Here is an 18554-nt window from a genome sequence, read left to right as displayed (position 1 = left end):
CTTAGATCAATGGACATAATATCCCCAAGCATACGATATAGGTGACTCTATCTGCCGGGTGGGAAAGGAGTTTTGAACCCTGAGCGCTATGGGTCTTCGTAGGGTGGGGCTTTCCTATTTTAGCTGCCGCCGCTTTTATGGGGGAATAGCAGATTATACAGAAGTATGTCGTCGTTTCCTGATTGGGTCTAGAGTACTTAGGGCTACACCCTACTTGTAACAGGCACGAGATGTCACTCTTGGGCTCTTTGAAATAGCAGTCGGAAATCATCAAATGGCGGCCTCTATTCTCACCATCCCTACAGAGCTGTTGCGCCTCGTATTTGCAACTTTATCGCGCAGCGATCTCTACGCACTATCTCTTACGCATAGGGACTTGCGCGCGGTTGCTGAGTCATTTCTCTACAATCGCGTCGAATTGACATGGACAAAATCTCAAACCCCTCCGATCGCTCAGTTTTTGCATAATATCGTGCGAAGGCCCGAGCTCGCAAGTTCTATTCATGTTCTAATCCTTAGTGGGGATAGCTTCGATGAATACTTCTATGACTACAAGATAAGTAGTCCGAAACTTCCACTTGGTGAAGTTCCTTTGGATGGGCTCGTGAACTGTATCGAAAATCTCTCCGTTTCATTTGCCAGTGAATGGATCCAAGAGTTACGCGCCGGAACAGTGGACGCGTTCATGTCACTCTTATTATCACAGCTCCGATGTCTGAAATCTCTCCAGCTCAGCCAAAACTTCACCCGAGAGAGTCGCCTTATGGGTATGATGCTTCGTTCGGCCCTCTGTGAGAAAAATAGTCATCTCAATTCCTTTTCATATCTCCAAGATGTCGAGGCTATATTTCCCGGCGTTGGCTTCTTCATACGCAAGTATACAGACGCTAGAAATACTGCAGATGTCCTCCCTCTCTTCTACCTACCGTCTGTTGAACGGATAAGGGTCTTGGTTGATAACCCGCCAACTTTCAAATGGCCCGGGAAAACCCTACCAAACGCATCCAAACTCGTATCGCTCGATTTGACAATGCTACGTGAGGGGCCTCTCGCCCAAGTACTATCAATCACCCCAAACCTTCGAAAATTGAAATGGGATTGGTACTTTCGGCGAGATCTTCAAGATGAATATGTCACCGATATCATTGATTTGGATCAATTAGCCGCGGGTCTATCCCACGTTCAAAATTCTTTAACAGATTTGACTATTACGGCAGGGACATCCCTCTCAGAATCAGCCCCCGAATACCCGGAGGTTCGGTTTAGGGGGTCGTTCAAAACTTTTAGCGAACTCCATATGCTGCAAAATCTAGAGGTTCCAATTGCCTTTCTGTTTGGATTTTCCTCGTCCACGCCTAATGTGGCTCGCCTACAGGAATGCCTTCCAAGAAACCTTGAATGGCTGACTGTCACAGACGGACTATGTTTTCAACAAGAATGGGAATGGGAATGGGAGACTACATACTTGCTAGAGGCTATCCGACCATGGCTACAAGAATGGAAGACATTCACTCCTCGTCTGCAAGGGTTTTGTCTGTTAGGGATTGATTTGAGGGTTTGGGGACCTGAGATGATACAGAGTCTCGAAGACATAGGTCACCAGTCGGGAATTCAGGTTCGAATAACTGAAGCAGAACCAGTCAGGGACTCAGGTCTGTGTTGAAATCCAGGCTTGGCCTTCCAAACGTCTTGGCGTCAATGGCGCCATCAAACAATTGGGGGTTCACATCTCTGCAGAAAAAATACTTTCACTTGTCCTGGATGAAATCTATGCTTGCTTTGTTGTTGTGCGTTCCCAACATTATTGGGGTCCCCAACACAGAAGCGAGATTCCCTGTTTTGTATGTAAAAGCCTGCAATTTATTAGATTATAGATCTTGAGACTTTTTTACCTTCCAAATTGCACATCACATCTTACTTTTGGAACTACCATACGACTACCCTTCTTACAATACTGGTTAAATGCAGTACTACACCTCACACTTGTAATACTTCAACATCATATAATGATAGCTCCATATATGATACAAATCCTTCTGTCAACAATATCCCTTCGGGCCTGCCCATCTTTTCTACGGAAAGAATACTCTAGGGTCACCCCCGCATGACTGAATTTGCTCCTGACGGGTCAGGCCTCCAGCAAGGCTGGCCAACGTGTAAGGCTCCGGTGCTGTTTGAGTATCCATTACCCTCATTCCCTCCCCCTGGACGAAAAGATTGCACCCCCAAATGTCCTATACATTTGTCAGTTGATCTTCATGAAGCATAAGCTTCTCTAAGGACACTAATTACTTACCGCATCACCAGTTCCACATGGATCTATCTGTTTCCAAGCTTTTCCCGCGACCCAGGTGCCAACTCTCGGGTTTTGTCCTTTCAGTTCAACTTCGTTTTGTCTGTGGTATAAGAAGGCCGCGAATTCCTCTGCGCAATTACCATTGTTCTTATGGGTAGTCGACCAGTCTCCCCCCCAGAGCATCTGGCACATCTCTAGTCTTCTGCCGACCGGGTTGTCACCTCCAAGAAAGTCATAGGAGAAAGAACCTGCTCCCTTCATAGAAGACGCAAGTATGATCTCATTGCCCCAGGCCAGAATTCCCATGGCGTTAGGTTGTGCCATGGGCCCGATGAGATATTGGCTTCGGTCAGCAATCATCTCATCAACCGCATCTCGTGCTATTTGCCAGAGCTGCCCGTCCGATATTTCATCAACGGAATTCGCGAACACCATGTGGGTGCTAAATTGCCAATTGCGCTTGACCTTTGGCCCATTGAGATCCAGCGGCGTCGGCCAAGTTGTTGCGAGGCTATAGTCTAGGGTAACTTTGAGCGGGCCAAGCGGCATTTTGGCTTCCGTCAGGTCGTAACTACCTAGCTTGGGCTGTTTTGCTCCAAGTGCAGGGTTGACCACGACCAAGGCCCCAAAGGCCAAAAGACCGATCTTTCGGACGAGTGGGAAGAGCATCGTTGAAGCGAGCACTCAATTTGAGTGTGACCGACGGGGATCTAGAAATTTCAAATACATTAGCCACCATGTCAAGCTCCAGTTGAAGGAAGGCGTTAATTACACCGCGACAATGGAAATGGACAACGGCTCGGAGTATGATTTCTTGACTTGAAAGCTAGGCTTTTCATATACTCATGCACAGTGAACTATGAAACTCCAAGAAGTACCTGTTGTCCCCAGAAACATATCTCTGAGCGGCAGAGGTCGGTCTATCCTTATAAAGGGTTGTCTGGCCGATGTACAATAGTTCTAATTTCAATTACAAATGAGTCTAACTAGTGAAAATAATGGCTTCAATTTGTCGCTTAGAAAATCCGAATATCTTCCTTTCGGATCAGCCAAGACTCGGACCTCTCAATCTAGGACAAGATTTAAATTGCGCAAATAACTATATATTATTATACGAAGCGGCGTATATGCTAGACGCTAGGGCCAAAGCCAAATGTCTCGGAACGCTACATTTGCATTTCTGTACTCCGTACTTAGGCCATATGGTACATTCCTTATCAAGTTGAAAATAGCTAGTATCCAAGCCACCAAGAGTGAAAGGTGGGATTATTGATTCCAATAAAGTGTACGACTGACTATTATGAGGTCCAGCAAGTCTTCGAAGCATCGCCGCTTTGGACTGTGCTGTGCCTGCTAGTCTCTTTTTTCTCTGTTTGAAGGACCAGTCCCACTATACACTAGTGGTGGAATAGCACTAGTATTACTGCTATACGACTCTATACTAGACTGTATTCCGATGAGAATGTCTCGGGTGGTTACATCTCATTTTCTGTGCTATGGTCCATATGAATTTTTCTTCGATAAACACAGCCTGAATTCGAGCTAACATGCGAGGCTAGTCCTGAAATGAAGGCGAGGGAGGTTCTTTCTTGGCCCACTGAAAGGGTCCGAGTGTTGCATTGCCGGAAGATTGCCGGAAGGGTTCCAGCGGCAAGATAGAGTATTACCATTTGTAGCAAGAGCTCCAATATCCAAAGTAATGTCGACAAGCCGATGGATCACGCCTTAAAATGCTAATATGGACAAACTAACGAATAGTTCCGTATAGAGGAAGCACATCGATCAGCTGATGGAGCTACAGGGTCCAGTATTGATACTACTTGTGATCGTTCGGAGATTGGCACCATGTCGGAAACCCGCGCCAAGAATGCTTTTATGAGCTTGAGACGGACTTATTGCTTCATGCGTATCGACATTGGGGCCGCTTCTTCCAGGAAAAAGTCAAAGTTGGAGCGCTAGGGAAAAGTCTGAGCGCTAAGGTTGTGGATACAGTACGGAGTAGCGACGGAGGCATTTAATGCTAATCTAACTAGCACTAGCGCGTTATGGCGCCGTCAGGGGCTAACCTGCACGTGTTGATACCTGTGAGAGTCAAGTTCAAGAAAAGATCAAAGATCAAAGATGGAAGGAGAAGGATAAGACCAACATGATAGACTATTACGAAGTACACGAATAATGAAAGAGAGAAAACAAAAACGGTAGGAAGCTTGGTAGTTATGTATATCGGCTTTTACGCGAGTATCCACTAAACGGGCCTATCCGGGCCTATCCGCGTGCCTTATGCGCCAAGTATTTGAACCATATTTGCCGCGGTTTGCGTGCCGATTTGGGATGCCATAGTGATAGTGAGGACAGAACTAGTAATAACTTTGAGATTGGGTGGCGAAGCCGTGAGGGCGTATGATACCACACTAAAAAGCATGGGTATAAGAAGTCTCTTACAGCGCTTGAAGCTTCTAGTGGCTTTGAGTCTTCGCAATATCCTGTTTCCTTTTCCTATTTCTCATTGTCTTTCTGCCCATTTTCATCATCTTCTCTCCATTTCTCATCGGCTTCTGGCCTTCTAAGTTCGACATGCTCAAACCATCATGGCATAGCCTGGTGGCTATTGCTACCCTAGGAAGTTATACTCTCGCAAACCCTCTTGGGTACCGGGAAGTACTAGGGAATGCAAGCCTGAACACTGAACATTTGTTTGGGAGAGATACTACTGATGAATTCGACCCGGCAGACCTTTCCTTCATCACAAAAATGGCCGCCATCGGCGATTCCTACTCGGCTGGAATTGGCGCTGGTGGCCGGCTTGGATCTTACGGTGGTATTGATCTCTCCCTGGCTTAGGATTGAAGGACATTTACTGACAGATATTCTTTCCCGGTGAAAAGACTGGGCATGCAGTCGTTATGATAATGCGTATCCTTATCTCATCCATACCGATGAACGGCTGGGAGATCAAGCAGCACGCACTTTTCAATTTGAGTCATGCTCTGGGGCAGTCACATCCGATGTCCTCGAAAAGCAAATTCCGGCACTCAACGCGGACCAACAGGTTATATTGCTATCAGCCGGTAAATATATCACCCAAGTCTACCTCATGAACTGTACTAACAGGAGTGATGACCTAGGTGGCAATGATGTTGAGCTCTCGAATATCCTGAACCATTGTATCTTCCGATGGGCTTCATTTACCCCAGACGAAGTGGATGTGGCACGTCTGGCCGCCAATGAGACGACCTTTTTTTGGAAGGATTCCTTCAACTGGGAAAATTTGGCTCTGGGCTGCGCTGGGCAATTGGCCCGTACACAAGAAATGATTGCCGACGATGCCTTCGGCAAGAGCTTGGACACTGTCATCACGGCGGCAAAGTTGAAGCTAGCTTCAGAGTCAGTAAAAATGCTCCATATTTCAGGTTTCAAGGCTAACTGAAGATAGTGGGATGATCTACTACACTGGGTAAGTGTCATGACATTTGCTTCGTTTTGCATTGCTGACAGTATTAAAGTTACGCCAAATTCTTCGCCGAAGATCTAACATCCGCGTGTGATGATGTTAGCTGGTCAATTTGGACTCGGGTGAGTAGCATCATAAATCCACGTTTGGCATGGCACTAATCGTCAGCCAGGATTCGGGGAAACTCACCACCGATCATCGAAAAGTCATGAATGAACTTGTCGATGATGTCAACGCACAGATTGTTGGTCTTGATGCCCCTACCTTTTTCTGGTCTAGGTTTGACTAACTTCAGTTGTTCTACAGGCGGCTGCAGTAGAGAGAGCAGGTTCCCAAGTCAAGTTTGTCAACTACGATTCCTACGTGGGCCATTTCAATGGCCGCTTTTGTGAAGATGGCGTCGACGAATCAACGGTTGAAAGCACCACAAGGTGAGTTCTTGCCTACCACTTGTATAGTATACCATTGACGACTAGAAAAGAACCGGTCTCATGTTCTACGAGCTCAATACTTTTGACCTCGGGGGCTCTAATCCCTGGAAACGAAGCGTGGATGAAGTTGAGGATGGAACCTTTGAGGGTTCTGTCAACGAGCTCGCGCAGATTACACTTTGGTTAGATCCCAACGCCAAGTTGTCAGATCAATCTATGATCTCCGACGAAACTGTTGCTTCAATCAAGTCTCTTGCCGTCTCCAAGGTGGCACCAAGTGCCACAGATTCTGAAAAAAGAGAGATCCCAAACCTCCTACCGGACGGGTAAGAAATTGATCCAGCTTGGCGAAAGGGGCTAGAATATTTCACTGACAAATGATTGATAAATAGGTATGGCCGGGTGTTCCATCCCCAGCCCTTACTTCATCAGATCATTGCCTCACTGGTCATTTATGAAATGGCCAATAAGAACGAGCAGGACAATGGGCTTCCGGAAATACCGGAGAAGTTCTCCTACAACTCATGTTCTTACTCCGGCTCGAGTGGATCAAACGACTCGAATGCTCCAAACCGCCGTACGTACAATTGGCTTGCTACTTCAAATAAAACAAAACTAATACGGTGTACGTGCGTTTAGAACAAATCGCGGTGGCGTCGTATATCAACCCCCTAGGAGACCCGGCTTCGTGGGAACGAATCTTCGCATACGACACTCAGAAACTCAGCATATTGGTTGCCAATGTTTTGAACGGTCCAGATTATGTGGTCGATGAAGCCTGGAAATCGGTGATTGATCAAGCTGCGAGTCAAGGCAAAAAGATCCTTGGTTATGTTCGGACTGGCTATCTTGGCGTGAGTCAACAACAATTTACCACTCGACTAGGCTCGAAAGACCTCGCAGACTGGGCTTCGCAAATCGAACAAGATGTCGACAAGTGGTTCGAGCTCTATGGGACCAGTCTCGGCGGTATCTTTTTTGATGAAGGCTGGCCAGAATGCGGTCCCAACAATATCTACGCCGATCTGTACGCATACATCAACAAATATACGAAGAACAAATACCCCGGCGCATTCACAGTACTCAACCCGGGCTCTCCAATAGCTCAATGTTTTGAAAACACTATGGATACGCTGTTGACGTTCGAGAGCAGCTACGAGACTTATATAAGCTCGTATGTGCCTAATGATTGGACGCCAAAGGATCCCCGAAAGCTATGGCACATCATCTACAAAGTTCCACAGGATCAGGTTGCGACTGTTGCTGCTCTTGCCTCGAGCCGCCATGCAGGCTTACTGGAAATTACCGATGATGACCAACCCAACCCTTACGACAATCTACCCAGCGAGGCTTATATGCAAGCACTCATCGGCGCCGTACCAGGTGGCACGCCTCTCATTGGTAACCCAGCTAAAGCTACTAGCTCCCACGTTGCTGGTCTTCCAAGTGATGTCGCCATCTCCTCTTCGGACTATAGCTCCGTCACACTCACCTGGTCATCAGTTTCGAATGCTCTTGGCTACGCAGTATATAAGGACGGTGCACTGGTACTGGAACTGCCAGCCTCATTGACCCGAGCTACGGTCGGCATGCTCGACCCTGGATCCTCTGGTATCTCCTTCGAGGTACGGACGGTCTTAGCTTCAGGTAGTGGCGGTGGCTCCTCCCGGACGATCTCGGCGAGCACGAAAAGCCTACCGTCCGACGGTCCAATCACCAATGTTAGCTATACACAGAATGGTGACACCGTTGTCTACAAAGCCGACGTCCTGGTACCATACGCATTTGTGCGGCTATTCATCGGCATCAACCAAGATGATCAATACTCATTTAACCCAACACCCGTCCACGGGTGGCCGATGGACAAGCCAGGCTTGGACAGTCTAGGTACCCAGTTGCACCAGATCGTCAACTACCTTGTCGAAGGCAATGCCTTTTACTCTGGGTTTTACGAATATACTGGCACTTGGAATTCTAAATCCAAATCTAATGCGGAGTGGTCGTGGTCCTCTATCGGTGTCGCGCCTCAATCTCAGAGTGGTTACACGTATACGTGGAACGTCCCGCTCGCTGGCACCGATGCTGTAGCCAGCGAATACCTAATCCAGGGTCAAGGATACGCCCCGATAAACAATCTTTGTATGGGAACCCTTTTTATGTGGTCTGTGCTTTAATATAACAGTTTCGGCCCTTCTGCCTGATGTACAAACACGAGTTAGCAATCCAAGCCTCTTTGATCCCTCTTACCAATGTGTACTGGGTCCACAATATAAATTACACAAGGCAGGGTAAATAGGCTTTGCGAGGCGCCATTAAATATGGGGCGTTGATGTACAGTTTTCAGGTTCAGAATAGATACAAAGGATGGTTGCTGCTACTTTCAGGCCAAGCACTTTATAAAAATATCATCACCATTTTAGCCAATAAAAATACTTAGTCCACATGTATTGTTCATAATTTGAGTGCAATCACTTCTCCAAGATAAACCGAAAAGAGGTATAGCACGTTTCTATGTTATCAAATGGATGAGGACCTTGGGGATTCTCCAATGTATATAAACTCCCAACATTCCACGTCTTGGATCTCTCTACAATCCACTCCTCTGACTTTATTGTTCATTCCAGCAATGGATGCAGATGTATGCAGCTTATGGAACCGAGGTCCTTCCATGGCTCCGCGTTTCACCCCTCACTTCATCCCAGCACAAAGAAACACTATCATAATGACTGCCTGGATAGCCAGCTTCCTCGGCATGCACAGCCAGCGTGTGCCTTTGATCCGTCGATCCAAAAGTCTCCAACCCCGCTATTCGATCACAGGACCCTCTCCGCTAATTCTCCTCTTTTTCTACTTGACCATCTGAGATAATCTATTTAAGATCCATTCCAGCATTCAATGAAGTATTCTCTCTATAGACATCTCTCCGGCTATCTGACCTCCTTTCAACCTGTATCACTCATTATGGCCGCTCCTGAAATCCCCACCAATCAGAAGGCCATTATTTACGACCAGCCTGGGACGGTTTCGACAAAGATTGTGGAACTAGATGTCCCAGAGCCTGGTACGGGCGAGGTTCTCATTAATTTGTACTTGTTATATTGATTTCAATGCTAGAACAGTACTAACGATGATAGAACACATTCCGGCGTGTGCCACTCGGACTTTAGTATCATGACCAACAGAGTATGCACATATCCTAGTTACCCTCTCTGTCTCATGTATTTACTAATACCGCCCAGTGGAGCGCGTTCCCACACCCAACTCAGCCAGGCCAAGTGGGCGGCCACGAAGGTGTCGGCAAGGTAGTCAAACTCGGTGCAGACACCGAATCCTCAAACCTAAAGATCGGCGATCGAGTCGGTGTCAAATGGGTTTCCAGTGCATGTGGGCACTGCCGTACGTATGCCATTTACTTTCCTCAACAACCCAAATATACACCTCGAACTTAACAACCCCCCATCCAGAACCCTGCCAAGCCAGCTCCGACGGACTGTGCTTCAACTAGAAAGTCTCCGGCTACTACACCCCAGGAACATTCCAGCAATACACACTAGGACCCGCAAACTACATAACCCCTATCCCAGACGGTCTCGACTCCGCCTCGGCAGCACCACTGCTCTGCGCCGGCGTAACAGTATACTCCGCACTGAAACGCAGCAACGCGCGGCCCGGACAGTGGGTGATAATCTCCGGTGCCGGCGGCGGGCTAGGCCACCTCGCAGTACAGCTCGCGAGCCGGGGAATAGGCCTGCGCGTAATCAGCATCGACTACGGCAGCAAAGAGGGACTCGTCAAGGAATCTGGGGCAGAGCATTTCGTGGATATCACGCAGTTCCCGAGGGACGATGATGGGGCCGCGCTGACGAAGCACGTTCATTCGCTGGCAGATGGACTGGGCGCTCACGCGGCGATTGTCTGTACGGCTGTGAATGCGGCGTATGCGCAGGCGCTGTCGTTGTTGCGTTTCAATGGTACGCTGGTCTGCGTGGGCATTCCGGAACATGACCCGCAGGCTATTGCGACGGCGTTCCCGTCTGCGATGGTTGGCCAGCAGTGGACTATTACCGGGTCGGCGGTTGGGAGTCGGAAGGAGGCGATTGAGACTATGGAGTTTGCTGCCAGGGGTGTCATTAAGGTGCATTATCGGATAGAGAAGATGGATGCTTTGACTGGGGTGTTCAAGGAGCTCGAGGAGGGGAAGATGCAGGGTCGGGTTGTGTTGGATCTTTCTGGATGAATGCTGTATATATGAATCTGGTTTCATCTTGTTATAGGAACCTTTCGTTCGTTCCTAGTAAAGTTGGTTTGTTGACTGGTGTTATGGCTAGGATATATAACGGCTAACCGCTATATTCGATAATTGATATTTTGCACCAATTGAGTGAGTTTTTTTCGCCAAAAATGCCGAGAACAATTTATATTCACTCTATAATATTTTGCACATCAAAAATTGGAAAAGAAAGGTCAAAACGAGAGACGAATAAAAAGAAATGGGCAAAAAAAGAAGTGACCGACGCAGGGATCGAACCTGCAATCTCTTGATTCGTAGTCAAGCGCCTTGCCATTGGGCCAGCCGGCCTTGTTGATGAAAGAGAAAAAGTGTGCTTTATAAGCAAAATGGCAGTCTGGCCAGTTAAATTTGGGACAAATGGACCTTTTAAAGAAGAATATCAAGACATAGAGAAAGAATAGTTAATTGGAGACGAAGAGACGATGGATCGGAACAACTTCGTTGATATACATGACCATCTGGCGACTATGCAATGATCTACACTGGAGATTTCAAAGAACGCCCAGGCCAAGGCCAATAGTATGAATGACGCGCATTTTGATACTGGAGTTCATGTTGTTGACATACAGTGGATGCCTCGATAGAATGCTGAATGTCATCTGCAAAATTGAAAGCGTACGAAGAGCAAAAAACTGTTATCATATAACAGAAGTAGGGAGAGAGAAAAAAAAAGTATAAAAAAAGTGGACAAACGAACCCAGATCCGTGAGTGCGTAATTCTCGACATGACCTAGAGGGTAGTTTAGAGCAGGTACTGTTCGATAGAGTTACCAACTAGGCCACTGGGTATCCTTTCTCGTGCCCCACTGACTTTGATACTTAACCAACGGATACTTATTGGTTTTTTATCATCTATCCAATCACCATTCTCGCCTTCCACTATGTACCCAGGTACATACCTGTTCAGACGATGCATCATGCGTCTCATAATCACTCTTGAGTAATATCATGGCCAAGTCAAGCAACCTTGAGAAGGTAGCAAAGCCATGCAAACTCTCAAGAGCTGACTTCCTATCGAAGACACATGCGTTCAAAAATCAAAGCCATCCGCATAAAATATTGTCTATCATCTATCCCAATTATTCTAGCGGCGTTTCGCGGCTATATTTGTAACAGTCTTCACTACCCTGACCTCGAGGCGAACGCTCATTCAGCACCTCGTAGTAAGACCCTCTTGCCTGGGGCTTCTACTTGAACGGGACGCAGATTTTCAGATTTTCAGATCTTCAGAAGATCCCCACGAAGATCATTTGGATACTTTGAAGGGATTAATACTCAGATTATTGAAGAGGGACTCCTCGGATTAGTCTTGTGCAAATGATTGATACTACAGGGAGTTTTTCATACTCTCAGTGATTTACTACAATAATATTTCCCAAACCCGATTGCTCAAAGATAAATCGGCCAAGAAAACGATCTTACACCTTCTCATGGCCGACATTGTATCGTGATACAGATATGTAGATCCGGCATACAATACCATTGTCAAGTTATACAACATCCCTGTAGGTCCACCCCAAAGCTAAACACAGCCCTAAGCACTAGCCCCCAAACCGTGTGCACGGGCCCAAAAATTGGCATCCACGGTCTAAACACCTCCTAGCCGGTCCTAGTCGCACACCTGGGCATCAATCCCTGTCGAAAACATCGACATGGCATGATTGCGGAGCGAAGCGAAGCAAGTATAAATCAGAAGATCTTACGTACGTGTCACGTGTCCATGGTTTCTCCTAATGGGGCTGAAATAATAGCGTTTTAATGCAGCGTCAGGTGACCGGGCAAGGTCACGTGGACAAGTTTCGGCTGAATTATGACAAAAGCAGAGGAGTTGTAGCTGAGGGGTTGCTGTGAAGCCAATAAGCCAGTAAGAGGGGCTTTGCGCAGCATTAGAAGTTAGAATCAGTCGCTTTGCTCTGCAACGACTATATCACTCGTAATATCCACTTCTGAGTGCCTAATAAACCCTCACCGCCAAATATCGCATGGGCATGTATGCCTAATCGTACGATGAGCATAGAGGACACCGCATTTTCGAGACACGTTATTGGTGAGTGTTATCGAAATTAACTGGTGCATTGGGCGTTGGATTGAGGGGCACATTGAGATTGAATTGAAATTGAAATTGAAATTGAGTGGTCCCCGTAGTGATATCCAATATCCGTCCCCCAAAATGTACGCGTAGATGTGCGAAGCGATCGAACGGATCTGGATCTCAGATCTACGTTTCCATGGATGCGTTCCGATCTTGATCTCGGTATTTGCAAGGTTTATTTCGGTCTTTGCGCTGATTCGCGTGCTTTTGCTGGGCGCCCGAAGAAGAAAATTGAGAGTTTTTCAAAGTGTGGGCGACCCACACGCTACCGAGAGTTGTACCATGGTTCGGCATTGGAAATCGGGCTAACTAATCCCTGCCCGTGGCAGCGGTGACACCCGGCTCACGGTAGACGTGGGGTCCCAAGGCCGTGCTGACTGGGAATGACGACATCTTTCTCATGAGACTTGCATTTTGCATTTTGCATTTTACATGGTTATAGACATTGGTAGCTCTGGTGGATTGGAAACTTTGTCTGCGCTGTCTGTGAGGGTCATTGTATATGCCAATGGCTATAGCAATGCTAGCAGCTCTTATGATCGTATATTAGATAGTAGACATCAAACACGTAAATGATTGCCATGACCGAGAAGCAAAATAGACCTGAAGCGATCCGTCGCTGATGAAACGCAAAGACACGATGCAGCGGGGTATCGCAATGAATGAACACGATGGCCTCCCAGAACAATATAACAAACATATGTATAAAAAAAGATTGAGAACGAATCAGCGGGTTCGTTTTGAACCCCCAGAATTCCCATTCCCAGCCGCCGGTCGCTTTTGTCCAGATCCCATCGCAGTGGTGGCGGCTGATTCGCCGGTACGGATCAACGAGCCTAGATGGAGAAGATATGGCTTCGGAGCACGGTTGACTTCGATCTTGCGGAGGATATCGCGCAGGCGGTTGGCGCACTGGTGGAGGTCCACCGGCGGCAGGGCATCAAGCGCGTGAAGGACAAAGTGCCGCGCGTCTGTTTCGGAGTCTGTTTCGACCGACCCGATGAGCAAGTGATACAGATTGCGCTGGTCCTCGTCCTCGCCGTGGAAAGACCGGCGACCCTGGGGATTGCCTTCGAGGGGATCATTATTGCGAGCCACGACTGACTCTAGAAGAGACACCAGGGCTTCGGCCGCGCTTTCAGAGCCGTGAGGGGCGCGTGCGGTGATGTTGGCTGCAATGCGGGACACAGAACGCTGGAGATGGGTTACAACGTCGTTGACCTCTACACCCAGACCTGGGACCACGGGGTTCGCCGGCAACTCACCGGTTGCACAGTATCGGTCGAAGTCGCTCAGTAGTCGGCGTGACTGCTCTTGTATTTTGTCGAAGTAGATGGCCGCACACGCGCCGGCGGGCATCGCCTTGCATAGGCTGTTGAAAACCCCGTCATCGTGCACTGCGAGTCGGAACATGGTCGCTTCGAAATCCCCTTGCACCACGCACTGCTCTGCGGTTCGTGCTTGCTCGGTTGTCTCTGTCAAGTCCCGGCGAGTGTCTTCTGGGAGAGTCCGGTTGCTGAACGCAGAGAAAATGTCCCGGACCTTTTCTGTCCGCGTCATGCCGTCCTCCTCGTCCCGTTGGTACGGCCATTTGAGCTGCGTTGCAACCGACATCAGATTCCCCTGCAAAAGGTCCTCAATGCGAGGGAGACGGTCCGGACGTCCATCTGGAGTCAGTGCCACCTCCGTAGACCGAGGCGTGGGGAGGAAGCAGCCGTGCAGTTGATCGACGAGCCACTGTTCAGGGGATGGGGATTAGTATCGGCAGTTCAAGCCCTTCAAGTTTTAAGCTTCTTTTCCCAAAAAGGCACACTCACAAAGATGTGCTGGCACGCGCCGTCCGGTCGATCCTGGAAGGCCGCGCAAGTGCAGGTAGACGAGTCCGCGCCGATGTGCACCTGTGGCCGATCCGACAGCTGGAAGTCATACCCGGCGGGGGTAGAGCGACAGTTGACAACATCGAAATGGCCGGTCAAGCCCACAAAGGCCCTGGCTTCAGCCTCGGAATCTAGTTGACTGAGATCATAGGTGATGCCGGATGTTGCGAGGACGGAGGCGCTGTTCGATTCGGACGGTTCGTCACCGCTGCTTTCTTCGCCCTCACCCTCGTCCCCTTCTTCTCCATCGCTAGAGCTCTCCGAAGAGCTATCGGCCTCTCCATGATCACTTTCGTCGCTGGAAGAGTCCGACCGCCCCGTGCGGGCCGTTCTAGTAGGCAAGGCCGTATCTGGCATATTTCGACCAATGGACAGCCTGTGGAATTGGCCCGTTGGAGCGGACATGGCGAAAAGAAAAGAGAGAAGACAGGCGTCCCCTCCAGAAATCAAAAGAGGGGCTACGGAATTCGAAGAGCAGCGTATTTTCCCACACGGTGGACTTTGGTAGACTCACAGAGTTCTCCCGACCCATGGACGGAAGCGGGTACACTGAACCATGGAACTGGCTTCCCTGGCGCCCGCTTTAAATAATCAGGGGCCATTGAAGAGACACAATGCTTTTCATGTCTTTGTCCTCATTTCGACTGCGCAAAATAATTGTATCTCCGACCTTTCCGGCTGGAAATCGATCTTTGGATTTGCCAGGTTTTTTTTTTTCCCACCCAACAGCGCTTAGTGAAAGGTGAGTGCTCAGATCGCAAAGAGGGGGGGGGATTTGGAGCCTCAATGGGAGGTGCCGCAGGAGGAAAAGGAAGGGGTGATGTCTCGACAAGGCCGCGCCGTTTAATCCTAGTACCGTCTCATAGGATCAGCATCATCGCACAGCGCACAGACATCCACTAATGGGGGATCTTGTGGTAAGATCTGGGGTTTAGTGGTTGGCACCCGAAAACAAATTCTGACCTCGGGCATGGCTACGGCGGTCTCCGGGGAACACAGGGCCATGTCTCGTAAAGATGCTGCGCTCTTTTGTCCGAGAGCAATGCATGCAACTGAAAAGAATGTGACTGGAATCGACTGAAAGTTAAAAATCATGGTATGTTGTCTGTTGATGCCCGAGAGCCGCACAGTGGCTGATTCTACAGTTGGCCAATGCAAAGCTTGCATCTCGTATTTGCATGTAGACGCTGTTGGCGGCATAGATATTGACCCCGACGCAGGGAAAAAGGGCAGAGAAAAGGGCAGGCACGAGATAACGGGAATAGTACTTCCCGTGCTTCCCGTACACTCCAAAGGTCAAACCACAAAGGCACAAGCTGCGATCGCCGCCCGAGAAACCGAAAAGGAATTGGAAATTGTTTCCAAGCTCCAGAGCAGCCTCACTTGGGTCCACCATTCAGATAAGTTCCTTTTCTGTGGCCAGGATTGCACCTTGGTATTTTCCATAGTGGAGAATTATTAGGATGCTGGCTCTCGGATAGGTCACCCGATGCTTTCTTTGTCCAGGTGCCACGCAACAACCCTCAAAGAGAAAAACAAAGAAAGCGCAGTATCCCTGTCCATCAACGTGGTCGAATGTGACAGACTATCCCAAACGAGGATGGTCATTGGCTCGGAAGACATGGAGACACTCCCATGAGAATTCTGAGGCTCTTGACTCCCAAGGCCGGCGAGCACAGCCGAGGATAAGCAAGCCCATACGCCGCAAAGTCCTCAGACACTATTCGAGGTCTCCAGGATCATAGATGTGTTGGTGATAGCAGGGGTCTGCCTTGCATATCGCGCAGACAAATCACCAAAGAGTGGATCACCGAGCTGTAACCGAAGTCGACATGTCAAGTGGTCCAAAAATCCTGCGCAGGAGACTATGCTGTAGCGGCGTGTCCGGGATGGTGACGATATCCATTGTATAGTGCGAAAGCGTAGCGAATCCGAGCGCGGCACGCAGGGAACTGTGCGGCACAGCAAGACCCGCCATATTGGGTATTGGGTTTAGAGGTAATCCTCCATCCCTGCAAGTTAATGCGGGGCAGCTTGAGACAAGGACCGGTCGAGCTGCGGCAGCCACTTTTGACTGCGCAACAGCGTTGATCGGCAGAAATTGGCGTTTAGCTCTCTGGCTCGGCTTTATCGTCTGCCAATCGCCATCCCTCGGCGCCTAGAAATGGTCAGATTCACACAAGCCCTAGGTGATGGCTAACTTTCTTGGGTTTGGCTCGCTGAGGGTTCGGAGATATCGTCTGTGCGCCGTTCTTTTTTGTCCTGCACGTTGGATCACTTGACAGAATTCCTCCTGTACGTGACGCAGCCACAGTGGCGCGAAGGGAGGAGAAAGCAAAATCAGCATGGCCGTCAAACTGTATCGCAATCTTACGGGTCTTCTGAAGGGGGAAAGAATGTATGATGTCAACCACTGGTTCAATTACCAAAGTCGTCCTGCGAACTCTGGAGGTGGTTAAGACATAATGCTATGGTGCTGATGTTTATAGCCAACAATACAATGCAAAAGGTTCTTTGTGTAACATCGGGAAAAAGACTCCGTCAAATTTTGTGCTGTTGACCCGAACAAGGCGTATACTTCGACAAACATACAATCTTAGAATATTATAAACTCGAATACAGTTAGAAGAAAGCAGACAATAACCGGGGTTCACACAGCAGGAATTGGCTATAAACTAATTGCACGAGACAAAATAATCAAAATAGACAATTTACCCCCTAAACAGAAACCATTTGTGCTGGGACGGCCGAAACTGGCACTTCCTGACGCTGAAAATGGCCCTCCACCAGCAATATTCGGACGCACCTGCCCGGTCGCAACCACGCACCATTCCTTCGAGGCTCCAAATTCTTTATTAAGGATCAAAAGCCAAGGTCACATCATTGGAGGGTCCGATTTGCAAGCCGGGAGCTCAAGGCTTTATTAGCAGATTGAGGGTTATCTGCAGCTGTCTATGGTCCACTGTATTTCTTGAACTATGCTCTGTGGTTGTAAAAGCTGCACATTGTGACTGCAATGCAGACGAACAGATCTGCTGAGACGAGAAAGCCTCAAAAGATCTCTTTGCCAGTCCTCATTCATCTCGCGCCATCTATCGAGACATTTTCGAAACAGAGCTCGTTCTTGTTCGGTTCCATTGCCTGCGGCCACTCCAAAGTCATACATTTTCTGGAAATCTTTAGGTGTATCCGCAATGATGACACTGACCGGATAATCCTTGAGAAGTAGCTTTTCAAGTTGATTCTTGTGGGCCAATGCCCGTCTGTTATTCGGCACCGCCTGCAACTCAGCAGCCTCGGTAGGTCCATGTCGGGGATTAGCCTGCTGGTCTCTGACGGCTTTCCACTCCTCCTCGGATAGGACATGGGACGTTGCAAGACCGGTGGTTTCAACAAAGTCTTGGTCACCGAGGACTGGACCGAAAACGTCCCAACCCCACGCACCACTGTCAAATAAACGTTCAGTATTGCAATCCACGAACACCATGCCCACGACATCATTGGGCCTGAGTTCCAGAAACTCGCGAGAAGTGTAGCCTCCCCATGAGTGGGCGACAATGATAAACGGAGGCTCAATACTGGCGTTTCTTAGAAGTGTATCAAGATCTGCTGCGACTGATGCTGCAGATATGCTTGGTGGTGTTTGGTTGGGACCTTCACTCCTACCCAACCCTGAACGATCATAGTTCAACCAACGAGCAAATGGAACCACAAGCTTTCGCACTGCAATCCACTCATCGACCGTGCTGCCAAGGCCTTGCATGAGAACAACGATAGGCTCTCCAGGCTTGCGATCTGGCCCCGAAACGGACAGGTAGAGGTTATGGGAACCGACAGTGACAAGCCCATCATTATCACCTTTGTCCCAGTCAACTCTAGAAATTGGTTGCATTGTGAACTGGATGTGGATTCAATTTGAGCAAGCAATGAAGTCAACTGGTTGAGTTTTTGGATAACGGGAAAGTGAATATTTTGAAAGATGCCCAAGCCCCCGCTTCAAATGTTCAATGTTTGTAAACTCGCCCCTCCCTAGGTAGAGTTACATCACGAAAACAATGTAGGACTTTCCTTGACTGAATGAAGTTTAGCGCAATCTGGCAACGATTTGAAAGAAAG

The 18554-nt window shown here is 48.5% G+C and overlaps 5 protein-coding genes across 5 annotated transcripts; 2 read left to right on the top strand and 3 right to left on the bottom strand.

Moving 5' to 3' along the window:
• Positions 1-2072: 2072 nt before the first annotated feature.
• LCP9604111_2300 (uncharacterized protein) lies at positions 2073-2965 on the bottom strand (the record flags this gene model as incomplete). Its single annotated transcript, XM_039069763.1, has 2 exons — positions 2073-2234; positions 2297-2965. The coding sequence occupies 2 exons, from the start codon at positions 2963-2965 to the stop codon at positions 2073-2075; spliced, it is 831 nt and encodes a 276-aa protein (XP_038932427.1).
• A 1905-nt stretch (positions 2966-4870) lies between these two features.
• LCP9604111_2299 (CAZyme family GH135) lies at positions 4871-8352 on the top strand (the record flags this gene model as incomplete). The annotated part of the gene is made up of 10 exons (XM_039069760.1): positions 4871-5114; positions 5182-5364; positions 5422-5680; positions 5730-5750; positions 5800-5869; positions 5920-5991; positions 6054-6178; positions 6229-6504; positions 6571-6755; positions 6818-8352. 10 exons carry the CDS (start codon positions 4871-4873, stop codon positions 8350-8352), a joined length of 2970 nt encoding a protein of 989 aa, XP_038932426.1.
• Positions 8353-9139: 787 nt separating this feature from the next.
• On the top strand, positions 9140-10415 carry LCP9604111_2298 (zinc-dependent alcohol dehydrogenase; the record flags this gene model as incomplete). Its single annotated transcript, XM_039069759.1, has 4 exons — positions 9140-9264; positions 9313-9361; positions 9418-9574; positions 9688-10415. The coding sequence occupies 4 exons, from the start codon at positions 9140-9142 to the stop codon at positions 10413-10415; spliced, it is 1059 nt and encodes a 352-aa protein (XP_038932425.1).
• Positions 10416-13287: 2872 nt separating this feature from the next.
• LCP9604111_2297 (uncharacterized protein) lies at positions 13288-14843 on the bottom strand (the record flags this gene model as incomplete). Its single annotated transcript, XM_039069758.1, has 2 exons — positions 13288-14298; positions 14379-14843. 2 exons carry the CDS (start codon positions 14841-14843, stop codon positions 13288-13290), a joined length of 1476 nt encoding a protein of 491 aa, XP_038932424.1.
• A 1402-nt stretch (positions 14844-16245) lies between these two features.
• On the bottom strand, positions 16246-18330 carry LCP9604111_2296 (alpha/beta fold hydrolase; the record flags this gene model as incomplete). The annotated part of the gene is made up of 2 exons (XM_039069757.1): positions 16246-16512; positions 17467-18330. 2 exons carry the CDS (start codon positions 18328-18330, stop codon positions 16246-16248), a joined length of 1131 nt encoding a protein of 376 aa, XP_038932423.1.
• Between the last annotated feature and the right edge of the window lie 224 nt (positions 18331-18554).

The sequence above is a fragment of the Penicillium roqueforti genome, assembly GCF_015533775.1.
Source record: "Penicillium roqueforti strain LCP96 04111 chromosome Unknown scaffold_02, whole genome shotgun sequence".
Lineage (NCBI taxonomy): Eukaryota > Fungi > Ascomycota > Eurotiomycetes > Eurotiales > Aspergillaceae > Penicillium > Penicillium roqueforti.
This window is presented reverse-complemented; position numbering and strand designations above follow the sequence as displayed.